This window comes from Melanostigma gelatinosum (assembly GCF_949748355.1).
Source record: "Melanostigma gelatinosum genome assembly, chromosome: 11".
Classification (NCBI taxonomy): Eukaryota; Metazoa; Chordata; class Actinopteri; order Perciformes; family Zoarcidae; genus Melanostigma; species Melanostigma gelatinosum.
This window is the reverse complement of record NC_136644.1, coordinates 23,565,517-23,585,459: the sequence shown is the minus strand read 5'-3', so window position 1 is coordinate 23,585,459 and position 19,943 is coordinate 23,565,517. Positions and strand designations below refer to the sequence as shown.

The 19,943-nt window shown below is 43.0% G+C and overlaps 2 protein-coding genes across 3 annotated transcripts; both read right to left on the bottom strand.

Annotated features, from left to right (window-relative positions):
* Positions 1-559: 559 nt before the first annotated feature.
* Positions 560-7,550, bottom strand: traf5 (Tnf receptor-associated factor 5). Its single transcript, XM_079279507.1, has 11 exons — positions 7,473-7,550; positions 5,520-5,805; positions 4,844-4,907; positions 4,479-4,580; positions 3,940-4,104; positions 3,760-3,837; positions 3,291-3,365; positions 3,097-3,189; positions 2,617-2,754; positions 2,205-2,370; positions 560-2,038 (listed from the first exon to the last, which is right to left on the bottom strand). The coding sequence occupies exons 2-11, from the start codon at positions 5,789-5,791 to the stop codon at positions 1,452-1,454; spliced, it is 1,740 nt and encodes a 579-aa protein (XP_079135633.1). The 5' UTR covers positions 5,792-5,805; positions 7,473-7,550; the 3' UTR covers positions 560-1,451.
* Positions 7,551-8,429: 879 nt separating this feature from the next.
* rcor3 (REST corepressor 3) lies at positions 8,430-18,121 on the bottom strand. 2 transcript variants are annotated; one of them, XM_079278801.1, is made up of 12 exons: positions 17,977-18,121; positions 17,789-17,845; positions 16,891-16,968; positions 16,716-16,768; positions 15,722-15,883; positions 15,375-15,526; positions 15,051-15,129; positions 14,009-14,224; positions 13,295-13,372; positions 12,530-12,587; positions 11,770-12,014; positions 8,430-10,980 (listed from the first exon to the last, which is right to left on the bottom strand). In XM_079278801.1, exons 1-12 carry the CDS (start codon positions 18,098-18,100, stop codon positions 10,600-10,602), a joined length of 1,683 nt encoding a protein of 560 aa, XP_079134927.1. In that variant the 5' UTR covers positions 18,101-18,121; the 3' UTR covers positions 8,430-10,599. The 2 variants fall into 2 exon arrangements, with proteins under 2 accessions (XP_079134927.1, XP_079134928.1); XM_079278802.1 differs by having other exon boundaries at positions 15,402-15,526.
* Between the last annotated feature and the right edge of the window lie 1,822 nt (positions 18,122-19,943).

The window sequence follows — 19,943 nt, the reverse complement described above, 5'->3', positions numbered from 1 at the left end:
TTTTCCCGCTTTTCTGGAGAGAACAAAATCCTTCAAAAGAAACTTCAACTTTATTACAATTGTCACAAATATGGAAGACCATTTCCGCCTCTCTAATGAAAAAATGAAGATCCTGTGTATTCTATTTGTATTATATTGTTCTCAGAAAGAAACAGACAATTGAATCAGCAGGTTCAGAAAACGTAATCGGCGAAGAAAATTGCTTTCGTGCGTCACGAGACCAATGTTGGACACTTATTTGGAGCAGACTCATGTTGGGACATTAATTGGGATGTTTGACGGTAGTGTAGTGTGTTACGAGTGAGTTATATTAAATTCCTCCCGTGCTTTTGTCATGAATAAGGTAATAAGAGACCAAAAACTGTTTTTCTGCCAAAAGTGAAAGAGACAGAATAAAGGAACCACACTTTACTTTCATGAACAGAAGACTTTATTTCTTCAGTTGCCTGATAAAACCCCGAGTCGTCTCTTTCACAGAAGGAGTACCTCGTTCTCTTTGTTACAGACACAACAACCTCCCTTCCTCTTCCTCGCTCTCCTTTACCGGAAGTATGTGTTGACGTTTCTTTTTGCTTTAAGCCTGAGCTTCAATCAACCTGTGGAACTGATCTCAAATCAGTCAATAGTTTCATGATGAACAGCCTTTCGTTCATGCTGATCCCATAGAGTTCAAATCAGGCTCACTGTCCAAGCCTGAACTCACAGAACTGTATTTTAAATGTAGTGGCGATGCAGCAAGAGTCTTGCTTTTTTTACTTGTTTACTTTTTTGGTATTTTTGAGAGGACGGTTGCCGTAGAATCAAGACACCCAGAAGAATAAACAAACAGTAAAACCTGTCTGCAGTAGTTCAGTAGCTGCCACACAGAAAAAACAAACCGCTGCCGGTTCATCATCATCTCCTCTTCTTCTTGAAAAAAAGTGTTTTTGCTGCAAAGATGCCCCGAAGATTCATGATTACGTTGAGATGATACACAGTGCTGATGACGTTGTTCTCAACATCGTCTTCTTCTGATTCTCAGAATAAAGACAGATTTCAGTCCCGACCAATCATTCACTGTTTCACATCTGCAGATAATTAGATCTTGATCAGGACATAAATAACTTGATTTAAGCACCAAGTGTCAGATAGTTAAGTCGTGACCTCAAGATGAGGCGCATTAAATAATTCTGAGTGACCGCAGTCGGACCTCCATCAAAGAATCCCTGAGATGATCCTAAAGCTCAAAGGAAAAACATAAAGACAATACTTCCCTAAATATCAAACGATGACCGTTTTAAGTTAGATTTTTCAAAGTATTCTGATGGCATGTTTCATAGAAAAATTTAAAAAATCCCGTTTAAAGTTGTCTGTGCTGCTTTGTTTTCTACCAAACTGTCCTTCCTGAACTGACAACCAGATTAACAATAAAACATGAATCCTAAAAACACGGTAAGGTAGAGCCCAGCAGCCTACAGTGGGTCTAAACCTGCCATGTCCACCTTCACTTTCACAAACAGTGTGTCGTCTTTCACGAACGCAGCGTTTTGAGGACTTTCTAGCTCGTTGAGGGGAAGGAAGCACGAAAATCCAACAGCGACGTTGCTGGCGGACTCGGCGGCGGGTCGCTGGAAGCTTTTGGACGCCGGGTCGGGTCTGAAGCTGAGACTCCGGTGGTTAGCCGCACCGCTTTGATCCAGAACAGACAGGGACACGGTCTGTTTGAAAGGCCACGGCAGCAGAGCGTCGAAGTCTCCCGGCATCAGGACGACGTAAAGGGACAGGTGTGTCCCTCTTCCCTCCCCGTCCCCGTTCAGATAGACCCTGGAGGCCATTTTGTAGCCGCAGGTTCCGGTGTGGAACGGCACGCTGCTCAGGCAGGGCTGCTGACCGTTGACCTCGGCCTCCCTCCTGCTCCTGAAGTCCTCGATCTTCCAGATCAGCTTGCCGTCGTAGGACGTCGCTTGGAGCTCCTGCAGGTGCTGCTCGTTTCTACAGAGCTGAGCGGCGTGGAGATCCAGGAGACCCGAGTGTTGCTTCAGATTCTCCTCCAAAGCTCCTGGAAGGAGAACGTAACGAGTAACTTCTGACCCTCAAAGCATACTGGACTGTAAACTGCATCTGCAACAGGAACCATCTGATTCTGCGGTGAGCAGGGACATCAAATCCTCTCTGAACAGCACCGTTAAAAACATTCTGTGCCGGCTCATTTCAGGTCGTCTTACCCAGGTGTTCTCTGAGGGCCTCGGCCGCCGACACTTCCTGGATCACAGCATCCAGAGACTTCCTGAGCTCCTCCAGCTCCTCCAGACCAGGGCCGAGTCCCCGAGACACCTGCTGGACGTCCAGCTGGACGGTGGACAGGACGTCCTCCTGCCTGCTCAGCGTCCTCTGACCAGACAGACAGACAGACGACACGGTTTACCGGTGACGCTCGGACACTAACGGGATCCTCCAGTCAATCCTTCTTTGTCCTGATTTGCAAAAACTCCAGAACATTGATTTTGATTCAATCTCACACACACACACACACACACCGTCCTGCTGCCACAAATACTCACTAGAGCGCCACATGTGGATGAATCCACCGCTGAAAATAGTCCCCGACAGGATGTAAGAATGAAACTGTGTGTTAACCTGCGCTGCAGAGACGATGTGTTCGCGGCTGTTCTGTTGCAGCAGCGGCCTGATTTTCTTCTGCAGACCGGCGAGCAGTAAACTGTCCGTCTGGACCTCCGGCTGCATCAGCAGCGCCTCCTCCTGGAGAACCTCCACCTGACCGAGGAGGCAACAATGTTATCTCTGTTGATCAAAGTCTGTTTCGTGGAATGACAATAATTGTGAAGTTCACATTCACGAAATAAAGGATGATATTTCTTCCGAAATGTCATCCTGAGCATGACGTAAAACTTGTTCAGACCATATAAAACAGTCATCATATTTTATATAATTTCTTCTCAACAAAGCCCATGTTTGGGTTATTTTCCATCAATATTCCAGATGTTTCAGACACGTGGTGAAGTGACGAGCTCCTCTGTGAACCTCCACATCCTGTCATCACAGTAATAATGTAACGTACTAATCAACGGCAGGTCCAGGTTTGTTTGTTGGACGTACCTGTTGCTCCAGGTGGGTGTTGCTCCTCAGGACCAGCAGCATGTGATGATTGACAGCGGCGTCCTCGTGCAGCTTCACTCTGCCTCTCTTATCCTGCAGGACACAACAGGGTTGTCGTCAGGCGGCTCTGACATCACGTCTCGCGTCGCACTGTGGCGGCGGCGGCGGCGGCGGCGGCGGCAGGTGAAACTCACCTGCACGGAGCAGCCGAACTTCTTGTAAGAGCAGTCGACGTGGAGCTCGGGACACGACTCTCTGTGTTCCGTCAGCTGGAAGACGACAGGGAGACGCTCGCACAGATGTTAACGTGTTCATTTTACGAGAGGGCTTTGTGGGAAACTTGATTCTGATTGGTCAGTGGCGTCTTTCTAATGTCTTTATATGTGAATCACTGCCAACGGTCATGAGTTTGTGACAAACCTGCTGATTGTATTTTATATTACAGTTTACATTACAGCGGAGTTTAGACCGCTTCATCCTCGACTGAATTCCACATCTGTCTTGAATCCCAGACTGTACCTGAGGAGTCAGCTGTGAGAAAGACGTGTGTGAGATGTGTTCATACGAAGCCAACCGCGAAGCTAATTAGATATCGTGATGTTCAGAGAGATCAGCCGAGAGGTCCCGAGTGGATCTACAGGTGTGAGATGTGAATGAGCTCACCTTGTGTCTGGGAACCTTCAGGGAGCAGCTGTTGGGACAGTCCACCTCCACCGCCGGACAGGAGCTCTGCACATGGTCCTACAGAACAACGAGTCGCCACAATCAGCATCCGCAATATTTATATTTCATTATATATATTTATATTTACAACGGCGCCACACCGCCCGGACTTGACTTCACCTGGATGAAGCTGAGTCTCTGCGGTTGCTGGCAGTGCGGGCAGGGCTCCATGCGGTGAGGACAGGCGTCGGCCAGGTGCTCCTGCAGGTGTCGTCTCTCTAGCGCCGCCCTGCAGCCCGGATTGCAGCACTGCAGCTGCTCATACTGACACGACCGCAGGTGCTCCTGCAGAGGACGAAGTGACGGAAGATTGTTTTAAAAAAAAGAAGCGTCTCGGAGCTTCATGGGACTGGAGTTGTGATTTCATGTGTTGATCAGGTGGATTGCTGGGTTTAGATTTATACATCGATGAGGATATCAGACGGAGGTTCCTTGCAGTAGAAAATACATTTGGTTGTACTCGGCTCCACCCTCGTGTCAATTCTGGTTGCAAAAATAAAAGATGGCGACGACCAAATTGCCAAACTCAAGGCTTCGAAAGTCAAAGCCGTAGTCCACAAACCAATGGGTGACGTCACAGTGACTACAGCCACTTCTTATATACAGTCCGTGACGATGATCAGTTACACTCGACTGAACTCTTTGTGTATAAATTCTACCTGCAGGTGGCGTAACGTGACCACAGAAATGCATGCTGGGGAGTTGGTGCAGTACACTTCTAAACCGGAGATTTCTCGTTTGCAGCAGTTGTCCTGGAAAACCTGCAGGTAGAAAACTGTTGATTAGTATTGGACACGTTAAAATGTTGTTCTGTTGTTACCGTGTTGTTACCGGTCCTCCTGACTGGACTTCTCAACCGTGGAAAAGTTTCACAAGACTGGTGAACACAGTTTAGCATTCAGCAGCTAAAGAGAATGAGATTTCCCTGGAGAGTTTGGTGGAGACCAAACACGGAGAACATTGGACTCGCGTTCATCAGGTGGACACGAACACAAAACTCCTCGTGTGTGAATGTGCAGCTGACCTCGGTTGGTGTGATCGCAGCTCCGTCCACCGGACAAACTGGACCGGACGGCGGTGACCTCTCCCTGAAACACAAAGCAGGCTGGTGTTCAGACGGAGAGAAAGCATTCAGAGCGATCTGTCCGACTCTAAACACAGCTACGAGTACCGGGAACGCTGGACGTACAGGACGCACCCGACAGGTACAACCAGGGCTGAAACTGACAATTATTTTCATTGTAAATAACTCAATTATTTTCTCATTGAATCAATTCCTTGTTTGGTCTCTAAAATGTCAGAAAATGTTGAAAAATATGGATAAGTGTTTCTCAAAGCCCAAGGTGACGTCCTCAAATGTCTTGTTTTGTTCTCAACTCAAAGATATTCAGTTCACTGTCACAAATAAACCAGAAAACATTGACGTTTAGGAAGCTGGAATCAGGGAATATTTTACTTTTTGTCTTAAAAAAAATACACAAAAACGATAAATCAATTGTCAAAATAGTCTGCGTTTAATTTTATAGTTGGCAACTAATCGATGATTCAGCTTAATGTGAACTGTAATGTTGTTATGGCACACAGATGCCATGCAGGGGTCTCAACATGTAGCCAAATAGAGCAGACTGAAACTTAAATTATCGGCAATAATTTAACATGATTAATGCATAACGTTTGTCTCGCGATTGTTATTGGCTCACAGCAGTCCTTGGAGGCAGAGGAAGCAGTAGATGTGTCCACAGGAGTTCTGCTGAGGGTTGAGCACGACTCCTCTGCAGACGGGACAAACAAACTCCTCCCTCAGCGTCAACACAAACTTCAGCGAGTGCTGGATGGAGGACAGCTCCGACTCCCAGGAGCTCATCCTGGACTCCCCGGACCCCAGCCTCGACTCCTCGGACCTCCTCGCGACGTCCTCAGACGGCAGGCTGGACTCCTCGTATCCTCCCAGCTTTGGGTCTGGTGTCGCCATGAGTCTGCAGGAGGCTGAACAGACCGCACAGGTGATGTTAAAGACTCCATGATACATTTTTACATTAGATGTATTTCAAATGTTTTAAATCCACCTCTGAGCTGAGCTGTTCCCACGACAAGTGGATGAATCTGGACTGATGGCTAAAAGTAATTGCAGCTCCGCTCCAGACTGGAGTGAAATCAGATCATTTAAATCTGAATTAACGGCAGTTAAACCTAAAGGATGGCTGGAGGTATGTCGTGATGTCTTCAACTCGAACAAAAACACACAGTGGTTTGTTGTGTTTACTTTGCATATGTTTGGATTTCAGTGAGTTTCATAAAATCCTAAAAGGAAGTCAAGACTGAGAGGCAGAATTAAGAAGGCTGTGTTTAAACTAATATTACATAATTTGAATGCCAACTTAAAGGGGCAGTTCCAAAATCCATATTTTCCTCCTACCCGTAGAGCTATTTTTTAAATCTGTATTCTCACAGCAAAACCATTTGGATTGAAAGATAGCACTACAGGGAAGAGGACAAATATGTATTCAGATTTTTGTGTTGAACTGTTCCTTTAAGTCGTCTTTAAAATGAACATTTAAGGTCAAAGAACGTTTGGGGTGAACTGTCCCTTTAAGAGCAAATAACGTTTGGGGTGAACTGTCCCTTTTAAGAGCAAAGCACGTTTGGGGTGAACTGTCTCTTTAAGAGAAAAGTGACACAAACTTTCTTACTTTAGATCTCTTCTTTGCATGCTTTGAACATTCAAACTTGCAGCAGAGAGCTCTCTGAGCTCTCTGAGGGTTTAGTATTTTGATCTGCAGGCACTACTAAAAAAATAATATTATCACAAATCTTCTGCATGTTTTTAGGGTAAAATAAATTCACATATAGGCTAAAATCCTGATCCAAAAATGTATTATAATGAACCATGCATCACAGATAAAGCATTTATTGCTCTTTGCAACGATGGAAATTACGTTTTTTTTGTTATCATAAAGTTATTTTCATATCGAGAAAAATTAAAGTAAGAGTTGATCACACAGCTGTTCATATCTATATTTTTATTGGACTGATGTGGAAATATCCTCAGACTTCACGTATCCACCATGTGTGGGACAAAGTGCATCATTTACTAAAGTAGAAGTAGCATTACGTTTAAAAAGAAGTCCTGCATTAAAAACATTATTCCAGCAGAAGCATCTAAGTGCAAAAGAAGAAAAACAACATGCTAAACAAAAGTAAAAGTAGTTGACTCATCAGCATGACTCCTGTCAATGCCTTCACACGTGCTGATGACACACGCGCGCGCGCGGTAAGTTATTCCCTTGTAATAATAATGACCATCATCCTCATAATCATCATCATCGGAGCGATATAAGTGAATAGATGCAGTAGAACATCATGGAAGTGAGAGTTTCAGTGTGTTTGAATGAGTTCAGGCTGCATGGGGAATCCCCGCCGCTGCTGCGCTGCTGGAGCCGCTCTCCTCCTTTAAATGAAGCTTTAAACTGACCTTAGAACTGTTTTACTGCTGCCGAGTTACTAACACAATAAAATGACGTTTAAAACATTTCGACTTTGACCCTCTGGTCCGCCTTAAACCCCTGATGTTGATCACCGGAGCTGCTTTACTTTCACTTTCCGCCACATCGACCGTCCGCACTGAAGTCAGGTTCGGTGCATTTTCTTCTTACCTCAGCCTCAGAAATCACCACCGAAGTCCCTGAAGGCGCCTCCACGCTGCAGTCTGTCGGTCACAGCGGATCGATGTCACTGATTAGAATCGATTACCTGCGGCCCGAACACAGCAGCGGCAGCGGAAGAGGAAACTATCACAGCAGGAAGTGAGTTAGCATCAACAACCTGCTGTTATTACAACTGAGTGAACACAATTACTCAAGAACATGTTGTAAAGTATCTATATAAAATACTCTGTTGAATATTTATAAAACATGCATTGTTACAGGTAAGAGTACTGCATTCAACATGTTACTGAAGTAAAAGTACAAAAGTAAAAGTGCATTTTTCAGAATGGCCCATTTATGAATGATATATCCTCGGCTACTGTAAATATTATTGATTTATGCATTATTGATGCATTCATGTGTTCATCACGCTAATGTTTCAGCTTGTGAAGCTGAAACTCATTTGAATTACTTTGTATACTGCTTGGTAGTTTAAAAATGCATCATAATTTATCAGTTGTTTAATATTTTGTATCAATATTCTGAATCTGCAAAGCTTTAAAATCACGATAGTGCAGCTAACAAGTATATTTTCCTCTGAGATGTAGTGAGGTAGCAGTATCAAGCAGCCGGAAATGGAAGTAAAGTACAAGTATCTGTTGGTAGAGTACTTGAATAAATGTACTTAGTTACTTTCCACCACTGCATCAGTGTCCACTTTATTAGGTACACCTCTACAGTTAGATAAATGTACAGCGAGCCGGTCATTATTGTGAAATGAACATCGTCCCTTACTTCTGACCCCCTTTAAACTGTATGTGTAACCTCAGATATAAACATATTTAATTTACATATTACTGACAATGTCAACAAGAACGGAACACGATAAAAACAGGCTGTTTGAGATGCGTTTTGGTTTCTAATTGAGTCAAACGGTGTGAAGAACACAAACAGTCAGATGGTACAAATGTAGTTTTTAATGAGACGTCTCAGCAGCTACATGTTGAACAGCAATATTTTACAAGTTGGACTGAAACTCGACGTACGACTCGATGGCTCCGGTTACATTGAACGCCGCGATGCATGTTTGTCCAAAAAGCATTAAGAGCACTTTCACAATGATTTTTTTTTTTCACACCGAGTCCAAACTGATAGCAACAGGAAGAAGAATAAATAACAACAAAAAAGACAGACAACACATCCGAAGCTCACATTCCAGATGAAGCTAACATTTAGGGCGTTTCAAAATGAATCTTCAACATGTGGAAAAACAACAGCTACTCTGAGACAGTTAAATCCAACAACAGGACAATTAGAAGAACAGCGAGGGCCAGTTCTCATTTGGCTGTCGGAGACTATTTCTACACTGAAGTGTTTTTTTTTTTTTTTGTGTTTTCAAAAAAGCATCATATCAAACGTTTGTCACAGAGTTAAGTTAATGAGTTACTGACAGCTGATTGGATGGACAGCAGGTTACAAATTATTCAAATAGATACCAAACTGTACACGTAGATGTCTAATGCTACTGTTCACAACACTGAGGCTTTCAGTTCAACCTCCATCTGTCACACAAACATCATGACTGTCAGAGGTTTTTTTTACCACCGCTTAAGCGCTGGGTGACAACAAATCATAAAAACTGCGTCATATTTTGTGTCAGTGGCACATCATTTCAGGACAAGTCTGGTGATGTATTTCTCTTCATGTTCAGCCTCAAACCAACAATAAATGTACTATAGACTAACTTGATTTATGTGTGTATTAAAGCCTGATATATCTTCTTCCTCTGTGCCATGAAGCTCCATTGTGACACAGTTGCACTGGGAAAAAAAACTACAGTGACCTGCTGTTTCAGGGTAATCACTGAGACTTTTTTTTAAAGATTTAGTTCTTCAGTAGGAACCGATGAATGTGCCTGGAGCTGAGAGCCACATACAGTAAGTCAGTCAGTATAGAGAGCGACTGACACAATGTTGGTTTGAGTGTAAACATGAGACTTGTTGACGACAAGAAAAATATGCCAGACTGACCTTTTAACATCAGCCTCAAGTGTTTCCTTATTTGTATCTGGGCTGAAAGGTCGTATGCAGTAAAGATCGTAAAGCCCTTTGGAAAATGTGTGAGCGCGTTAGTGACCCCTAGTGGTCATTACAGCCACAACAGGAACAGACAACATTGAGTTTCATCATCGGTGGAGCTGAAAATGTAAAGTGAGTCGTAAAAGATCATGGGTTCACTAAAATCCAAAACGGTTCATCTTCTGGGGAGCCAGTATTTTTTGGAATAATTTGTTCGGACCAATCGACAAGAGAGGGTTGAGAGTCAGCAGAGACTCAGTACAGTTTACATGTGGATAACTCTGGAAGGTGGAGGATTAAGACAACTCATAAAAGATGATCATGAAATGAAATCAATACAAAATGTTGACTTTCTTAATGTAAGAAGATACACTGATTCAAGTTGAATTTAAAACCCAACTCAAAGTTATATTAGACTCTATTACTTGATTTCAATTAGATTCATTTCGCTGTAGAAAATACTGCAACATCCAGCCTCTAGTATCTACTAGAATGCTGATGAGAACTGATAAATCACTTTGAAATGTACAGGTACCGCTGTTTGTTTGCCATTTTTGTTTGCGGTTTATGCAGTTATGTCCAAGTGGAGGCATAATGATAAAAGAAAAAGCGGGGACCTAGGATTGAACCCTGTGGGACGCCACATGTCTAGTGGCTGAAAAGGCTCTGCTTTAACAATCTGCACACTTTCTGTGACAGATTTATAAAGACTGAAAGACTTGGCAGCCAAAGCTCTTTTGCAAAACAAAGATTTGAAAACCAGGTGTCCATAGACCAGCAGGATTGCTGCATGTAAATCCTGTGGGAAAAACAAACGTCAACTCCTAAAATACTGCTGACCAAATAATAAACACTTTGGATTGTGTTCCTTGTAAATGTGTCGTCTTCATGTTCTTGTGTGGTGAGAGTAGAAAAAGTGATCGGAGGCCGTGAAACTCGCTTTCCTTGTTCTGAAGAATTAAGTCACTCAGATTTTCCCACAGGACCTGAACGCAGCAGCTTCAGATTGAACATTTTCTTTCTTGTGTCTCTTCCGCAGAAACTCCGTCTGACGTTCGTCAGTGGAGGGAGGAAGACGAGGCCTCTGATTGGTGGACGGCCATGCCGGGGGGCTGCTGGGCGGAGCTTGGACCTGACCCCCCGGGGTTGCCGCCGAGGGTCATGGGAGCGGGAGGGCGTGGGTTGAGGCGGGGGGGCATGGGGTTAGAGGGGCGAATGAGTGGCGGGGGCTGCTGCAGGGTGGGGCGGGGCTGCAGGAAACGGGCCTGCTGTTGGAGGGGCGGAGGCTGGCGGTGCAGGGAGGGCGTGGCCGGGAGGGAGGGCCGCAGGAGTGGAGGGGGCTGGTGGAGGGAGGAGGAGGAGGTGCTGGACGTCACTGGAAGCTGAGCCGAAGAGGAAGAGGAGGCAGCAGGAGACGCACCTGAGGAGGTCACCTGACCCTGCAGTAAGGAGAAGAGGGACGGGGGGGGGGGGCAATAAGTACCTCACTGCAAGTCTGCATCATTCACAAGTCCACTTTCTCAAATCGTCATTTAAAGCAGTGGTTCCCAACATGGGGGCTGGGATCTCGAAAGGGCCGCAAGATGATTTCTTTCTCTATTGTTGGAGAGTTTGAACATGACAGGTCTCCAAAAACGATTTAAATTAGACAAGAACGGAACGTCACTCTGGTTGAACTACACACAATACATAACATAAATCCGTGAGATGCACCAAAAGCGTTATGTCACGCGTAAAACTACTTTGATGCCTCTACGCCGACCTTTAGATTTAGACTTTTCCCCGACGATATTTTAGGAATTAATAATAACTCCACTACAGACGCTTTTATTGGTTAAAATGATAAACGTCGCTGATGGTATGTCACTTCAGCTGTCACGACCAAAAAGCAATAAACAAACATGGAAATAGTGAAATACATATGTTGAATTAAGTAATTTAAACATTCAGACTGAAATTATTCAGATGTTTACAGTATTTTGGAATCACCAAAGAGTTTTTTTTTTATTATCATGAGACACCGTAACAAAGCAAGCAGACTAAATGTTGACTGCAGTGAATTATCTATCTGCAGCAAGTTTCATTTATTTTTCTAAATTAAGTGAGCCCTGGATGTAAGGAAATCAATCTAAAAACTGATGGATGTGGTATATGCACCAGAACACAACATAGGATATAAGACATCTAAAAGCTGAATAACCTGAGTACTGTTCTGTCAAATGTCTCACCTCTTCGTCCTCTTCGTCAGTGCTCTTCCCCGACGGTGTGGTGGAGCTCGTCTTCCCCTCCTCTCCAGAGGTGACGCTGTCTCCGTTGAGCGCTCGCGTTCCCCGCTCGGCCTCCCACTCCTGCAGCACCTCGTCCAGGTTGAACCGCCGCCGGTAGTTGACAAAGAAGTTCTTCACCTGGCCCACCGTCTTATTGCCGATGACGTCGGTGATGGCCTGGAAGTCTTTCCCGTATTTCCTCACGCCTGAAGAACACCACAGAGGGTTCGTAATGATGTAATCAAGTCTTAAACTGCCACCAAAAAAATACAGTCGAAGAAGAAAAATAGGCTTTTGAGAGGGAGATTTTATCTGGTGCAAATGTATTGACTTGGTGTTTGAGACGATGAGGCCTGAGGGAAGTCATCAATAAGTCCAATATTCCTCTTATAGCTCCGTTTTTGGTCTCCACCATCTCCTTAGGGAAATATCTGTCTCTTTAGCTGCTAAATGCTCCGCTATGTTCACCGGCTAGCCTCTAACTGTGTCTGCCTGCTGTTTGCTGCTGAGCAGGTAGTGCACAGTACAGTAGGTTAACCACAAAACAGGTAGGAAGTGTGACACAAAACCAAAACTAGGAGCTAAAAGAGGCTAAAAAAGCTACGTAGAGTTCTGCTAATTCTCTGTGTTGTGAACTACGAACGACTCCGCTCACATGTGTATTCATCTGATCCACTGCGAACACAAAAATATTGATAACTGCAGCTTTAAAGAAGCTCACCTTGAACAGCCAGGAGCTGCTCGTCTGAGGTCCAGCGGGCGTTCACCTTCTGGTTACACTGCAACAACAATGACTGGCGGTTAACTACTGACACCAGAACCAGAACCAGAAGATGTGGGAGTCATGCTGTCCTCTGGTGGTGATTCATCAAACCTCAATGCAAAAAGAATGGAATGTTTCCACACAGGGCAGAAAAGCAATTACCATAAGAGTCAAAGAACGAACAAACCACTGTCTGATATTTAAAGAATATTGTTATTATTGTCATTGGAGAATATTGATGCAATTCAATATTGCACTTAAGTAAAAGTACAAAAGTATGTTCTAAGTATCAAAAGTAAAAGTATTTGTTTGTCAGTGTCATGTCATCATATCACGGGACCATTATTATTGATGCATTAACACATAAACAGCATTTCAATGTTACAGCTGGTTGAGGTGGAGCCCATTTAAAAAGCTTTACAGCTACTTTTGGTTGTTGAATAAATAACAAAACATCATATTTATAAACTGATGAAATGTTGTGTTTGTAAAATCTTCATCTGAAACGTAAATCTAAGGTTTCAAATCAACGTAGTGGCGTATAAAGTACAATATGTGCCTCTGAGATGAAGTGGAGTAGAAGAATAAAGTAACATAAAATGGAAAACACTCGATCCACCCGCACATATGTGACTCACTGTGGTAGTAATTTGGATGTAGTTACTCTATTAGACATGCTTTATGAGGTGGTATAAAAGGTGAGCCTCTTTGCATCTGTGGTACCTCAGCCAGTCTGAACTCTCCAATCCCAGAATCCAACATGTGTTTCAGTCCGCTGTTCATCTGCTTGGCGTTCTGCACCTGAAGAACGACACTCGGCTTAGCTTCAACAAAACTCACGAGTGCGACTTTCACCGCTTCTCTGCTTTAAATGTTTGAGCTGTGATGTCCTTCAATCTCTGAGAGACGAGTGGACTGACAGCTGCAGGGAGCACCAGCAGGGGGCAGTGCAGAGCAGGAACATGCACAGGCACTGCTCAGGACGACTCAGGGACACACCTGGGGGGGGGTCCTTCACCTGTGCTCAAACAGATCGCGCTACCAAGTCCACCGCTACGTTTTATCGAAACAATGAGCGACACAAATGTTCCCTGTGGTGAGTTACTCTCTCTGTCAATAATGGCACAAGCGTCTTTACACCAATTTCACGAAATGTAACAGCAACATGCTAATGTTAGCAAGCTAATGACAGGCTTATCTAATGTGATGGTTTACAGCTGTTCTGTCATTTGTGTTTACTGACAACATCTAGTTTATTCAAGATATGAAACTAAACTCTTTTCACAAGGTCCTGTTGGTGTTCCAGGGCTTTTGATTGTTTCACACTGTCTTCATCAGCAGATTGTAGACGCTCACATGTCCATTTTTTCTGTTTTCTTTTAGATAACTATGAAAAATAAAACTCTGGAGCAGGAGGACTGCTGCAGCGTCTCCTACCTGTCTCTTGAGGGACACCAGCTCCATGTCCAGCTGACGGAGGAGGGTGTTGGCGGCGGAGGAGCTGCAGGACACGGCCACCACGTCCTCCTGGGTCAGGTACATGCCTTTGGGGGGGCGGCAGCGGGAGCGCTGGTGGTGTCGGTGCTGCAGGGTGTGGTGCTCCCGCCGACCCAAAGCCACCTTCGAGCCCGGCACCACCGGCTCCACCTGGGTCTGCAGGAACGAAACGCAGAGCTGCTTACTGACCGACTCAAACTGAAACAACAAACAAGTCAAACATGGAACTGAATGCATCAATAAGTGTCGTGTGAACAACATCTAATCAGGTGGTAGAGTTTATTTTCCTTTTATCGTCGAGCAGTTCAGAGAATAAATTAAAAGATATTTTAATATTCTATTTATGAAACTTGCTCATTTTATTTCAAACTTTTTTATTATTTTCTATTTCCCCCTCACTACATTTCTACATGTACTTGTGCATATATAATGAGATGGGCGTGGCTAAAGTATAACGTTTGATGATTCTTTTTAACTCCATTTGAAATATTGAACGAACAGAATTATTTATTGATGTCAGTATTCTTTTTTGACTTGTCTTTAACTACATTTTGTCAGTTTCGGGGTTCAATGGATGAAAAACTAAAAATGTAATAATGGCTAAATTTCTAAATAATTTAAGGTGTAAACTGTTTTATGAAGTAAAAACATCAAACAATAACCGGCTCCGGCTTCTCAAATGTTTGGATTTCTTTGCAGTGTCTTATAAAATACACTCTGAGTCCAGTTGGAGTGGACAAAGTAATAGAAACACCTTTACGATCACAATTCATGTTCATAAAAAATGTAACAAATAGATGTTGCAGACCTGCCAAGGGACAGAATTTGAGAAGTGTCTTTGTTTATTAATATTTTCTACGAATGGAATATTTTAGGGTCTAATTCAAAAACATTTGAAAATAAATGTATAAAAGCCTCATCTGAGATCACAGAGGTTTTAACAGGGACTTCCTGTAGTGAGTCATCAGGTGTGTTGTCGTACCTCTTTCTTAGTTTCCTTGTTGGGGTCGTAGTCGCTGTCGTTGGTTTCGATGGGAGGGGCCTCCTCCATCTCCTCGTCACTACGGCAACAACAACAAGAAGCCAAAATTCAGTCGGTACACGTCATTTCAACAACAACACAGCCGGCCAAGACACATGAGACACCACAGAAGAAGAACGTGAACACGAGATATGGCGACTCTGGTCTGAATAAAAAAAATTGTTTTTTGTCAACAGAAAATTACGTATTTGCGAGTATTTGATACACAAATGGTCATCTTGAGGGTGAAGTATTTCTTTAATTGTTACGATGCTGTTTCTTTACTTCATAAACTGAGAGTTTGGGAGTGACCTGTCGTCCTGGTTGCTCCTGTTGGCCAGTTTACGAGCCTGCCGGTCCATCAGGCTGGTTCTGGAGCGAGTCTTCTTCCAGGAGTAGTAATACTTTACCAGACTGGAGATGGATTTGTCCGGTAACTGAAGGAAACATGATCAAATATTCAGCATTTACTGCTCATCAAGTCTTTGTCGCGTAAAAACCTTAATCTGAAAAGTAATCGGCAGCTGCAGTATAAAGAAGTAGAGAATGGTAGTAAATGGACTTGGTTACTTTGTGACTATATTACAGTGATAGTACAGTACATCAGACACGCGGTGGGACGGGGGGGTTACCATCTGCTGGATGCGGTGGAAGCTCTTGCCGTGGAAGCTGAAGGCCTGTTCAAACAGCACCTTGTCCTCCACCGTCCACTCGTCTGGAAACGGGGTGAAGTTCGGCAGGTCGGCCAGAGACTTCTCGATGTTGTGTTTGTGCCAGAACAGCATGCCGAGTGCCTGCGCACACACACACACACACACACACACACACACACACGCGCGCAGGAGTGTGAGGAACACATCCGATTAAAAACTAAATATATATATTTTACATGTATATAAATGGTCACAGAATTTACAATGCAAACAAAATAAAACATGTATGTCAGCATGTGATTTTCTACATGTCTACATATGATTTATTGTATTTAATGCGGTTTGTGTTGTCCACTTAATGCCAGCCGTCAAACGGCTTCATCGGCGCCACAAACTGATGTTTGGTCATAATAGTGCAGAGTTGTGCAGATCGTCATCTCCGGCGTTGCTGGATTGATTGGACTTCATGAGCTGTTTGGATCTCTATTAAGTCAAAATCGGCTTTTTTCTTTTAAAGTTATCCATCGTACTTTTCTGAAACCCTGACATGATGAAACTGGAGACTTTTAGAGATGAATTACTATCAGTCTGAAGTCAGACTGACGCGCACATTATTTTATCGCTTTACTTTCCAGTTTGGAGAAAGTTTCAGGATGTTTAGGGAGTATAAAAACCAAACCTCTGAGTGAGACAGTCATTTCATGGTCAGCACGTCATCCGACAAAATCACTGTAAGTGCAGCTTCATGACAACAGCTGTTCTGTGTGATCGGCTGTACGGACATTTAGAAGGTTTCTAACTTCATTGTCACACAGTCGAGCCTCACTGAGCAGCTCACATCATCGCTTTGCAAAAGTTTTCCATTTTCTTTTGTGATATTTAAACACATTTCGGAGGCCGTTTTGGAAAAGCTCCGTCGTCTGGACGTGGGAAACCGATATTTTAGTGGACGGAGGGCTGAAAGGTAACTCACCTGCTCCACGTTGTATCCATGTTTCTCTTTGGCCAAAGCGATGTATTCGTCAACTGTGGGGGAAAACACACACAGTTGCATCAGTCTGATGGAGGACTGCAGCAATGTGTGTGTTCTGTGTGTGTTCTGTGTTACGCGTGTGTGTGTGTGTGAGGATGACAGGAAGTTGACTTACGTTTGGAGTCGACGATGGTGTGATACGGAGACCAAACCAGCATCCCGCCGCTGTCTTTATCCGTGTACTTAGTGGAGCCTGAACAAACACAAAGAACATCACACCCATCTTTGAGAAAAGAAGTACTGTACTGTAAATAATACGGTCAAAAATACTGATTGTGCCTTTTAACAAATATATTATTTCAAAACTCATTTTAAAAAGCATTAACAGTATTATGTTGACACTGTAAAATATCACAAACGTGGGTCACAATAATTTTATACACATTCCAAGCTATTTTTAAATTTAAAAACAACAAATGTTGGATGATGTTTTATTTAATGCTCAAATGTTGATGTTGGTATATCCTTTGAAAAATTGGCATTACATTTGTTGTGTAATCAAACTTCCATAAAAACTTCAAAAAGAAATTATATATATATATTAAATGGGACACAGTATAGACAATTAAATATAGGACTGTATTACCTTGCTTGTTGAAAAGTAGTTACTGTTAAATTATTATTATTAGATTATCATTATTTTGCCTGTAGCAACGAATATATTACATTATTTAATTTAATATAAGTGGAGGGAAAATAAATAAGAAGAATGTAAACAAACCAACTCCATCAAGCTTCAATTAATTAGAAATTTCTGAACGTCACAAGTTGTCAGTGAGAAGATGAGGTAGCCTCGGTTCATGTTTCTCTCTCCGGTCAATAACAATTCATCAACACGGAGAACATAAACTAACACCAAGTGACTGTCACGGTGTGAACGCACCGACGCGTCTACACGAAGCTGTGTACGCGCGCGCGCGTGTGTGTGTGTCGTGAACCGTCTGTTACTGAAGGCTACGTGTACCGAGGCTACCCCCGTCCGTCACTCCAGATAGAAACCAGTAAAAACTCACCGGGCTCGAACTCTGGAATGTTGGCCTGATAATCGGCTCCAACCCGCATTCCCACATCTGGGAAAAACATCAGCATGAAAAACAAGAGAAGTTTGATTCAAAAAGAAAAAAAGAAAAAAAGAAAATGTTCCCGTTCAAAACGCGCACATACGAGAGCGCGACAGGAGGCTGTTCGAGGCTATACTCACCGTGTTCGTCGTCGCTGCCGCTTTCGTCAGAGAAATGCCCGTTAGAAGCGTTGGACGGACTCTTCGTGCCGTTTGATCGACCTTTCCCTAAATACTCCGAGCCTTTATCCATCATTCCCGGCATCTTAGCGCTCAAATTCGCCGTTTTTCAGACGCGGTGTTGGGATATAAAATGTCACCAGGAGCTGGAGGTTTTTTATTTTTCCGCTGCTGTTCGCTCGCTCGCCGCCGCTCCGTCCGTGTCGCTGTCGCGCTCTTCTCTTCGGTCCCACCGCTTTATTTACAATCGCTTCGGGCTGTAGGACCTCGTAGATAACAACAGCAGAGTCTCCTATAAAGATATCAAAGTGTTAATGTGTAAAATCAGCTGCGATGGAGATTTTTCCCCCCGGTTAAAGCGATTACTTAACGAGGTCTAACCACCGCAGCGGAAGGCTTTTTACGCACCGTCTGGCGGCAGTGCGACTTCTTCTACTGCGGCTTCTGTGGGAGCAGATCCCTCCGCCGACACGAACTGACAAAAAATGAAAATATACACAAAATCCAATCAAAACACAGCACCACAACTTATATTAAGATAAATTAAAGCAAAAGCGAATCTGACTTATCTGGAATAAATAATATAACATATAAATCAAACTGTAAACATCATCATTTCAAATAAATACAAGTCACAGGTTATTCACAAAGTAAATATAATGACATTATTACATAATGTGAAGTAAACTGATTTCATGTTGATGATAATTCAGCGTGTTGTTTTTGTTTTCTCTCCTCGTTTAGCTGTCAGTGTTTTTGCACCGACTCTTAATGACCAGCAGGGGGAGACAGCGCTCAACAATCTCACACCAGTCAACACCTCACTCCTGCAGAGAGGACACAGTTATTACTGTCGGGACATTATTTAAACTCTCTGATCAATTAATTATTTCATTCATTTTGATTCACTTCTGATCAATTCTATATACAGCAATAACCGGTTAAATGCATGTTACTAAGGCAGTGCAGACGGTTGTAATCTGTGCATATTTACAGTTTATACAATAAAGGTTTTTCTTAGTTTTTTAAAAAGCACAAGACATAATTATGAGTCAAAAGGCACATTTTAAAAATAATTCTCATTAATGTATTGTATTTTATAGAGTATACAGGAGTTAAAAGACCAATTCACCCCCGAGAACTCCTCAGTGGAAGTGATTCAAATTCACGCTTTGAAAAACTCAAAAATATCGTTCTGCATCCTTTATTTAGGACACGCCCCTTTAAGAGGGGTCATCTGGTTTTCAAGGGATCCTACACATTATATAAATTATAAACAATCAAAGCAACAATAGTGACAACACACAAAAACAACAAACAGTTAAACATACAGCCAAAACACAATCGTTTTAAAATAAAGTTGGTAGTAAAAATAGTGTCCACAACGTTTCTTTTAAATCTTCAGTAAAAAATAGTAAAAAAATAGTTCCTATGTCGACATAATTTATTGATTCTGAATACTGATGAGTTCAAGGTCCCGTCAGCCCTAGTGGACACCTCATAACTACACATAACAGATTATATTTTAACCAGAATCCAACGAGTACTCTTATTTATTTTAGTTTTAGTTTGCCTTCAGTTGAATATGTGGGAGTTTTAATTTGAATAAATACAAATGCACTGAGGTCTATGCACGATTTAAACACAAGGATCCGCCTTCAGGCCCTCTTCATGGTGCAATTAGCATTTAATCAAATCATCACAAACATCCACACCAGGGGCCCTTCGGGGGCCCCTCACTCTGGTTCAAGTTCCCTCTCTTCCTTAAAGATAAACTTGGTTTTGGTTGTTGTTTTGATCAATCTGATGAGTCTATGTCAGGGTATTTGACGTTGACGTGATAACATAGTACAGTGAGTTTATTGACTTTCAAAATGGCCGCTATAAATGTGAGTATTTTTTGATCAGTCCAGTGCAGGCGGCATCCT

Excerpts from the sequence above, each read along its gene's own strand:
- traf5 (XM_079279507.1), bottom strand. The coding sequence starts at position 5,791 with ATGGCGACACCAGACCCAAAGCTGGGAGGATACGAGGAGTCCAGCCTG. Across the intron at positions 3,838-3,939 it reads AGAGACTCAGCTTCATCCAG|GACCATGTGCAGAGCTCCTG; the intron begins GTGAAGTCAAGT and ends GTTGTTCTGTAG. Across the intron at positions 2,371-2,616 it reads ACATCGTCTCTGCAGCGCAG|AGGACGCTGAGCAGGCAGGA; the intron begins GTTAACACACAG and ends CTGTCTGGTCAG.
- rcor3 (XM_079278801.1), bottom strand. The coding sequence starts at position 18,100 with ATGCCGGGAATGATGGATAAAGGCTCGGAGTATTTAGGGAAAGGTCGA. Across the intron at positions 15,884-16,715 it reads ATGGATACAACGTGGAGCAG|GCACTCGGCATGCTGTTCTG; the intron begins GTGAGTTACCTT and ends GTGTGTGCGCAG. Across the intron at positions 10,981-11,769 it reads CTGACGAAGAGGACGAAGAG|GGTCAGGTGACCTCCTCAGG; the intron begins GTGAGACATTTG and ends TCCTTACTGCAG.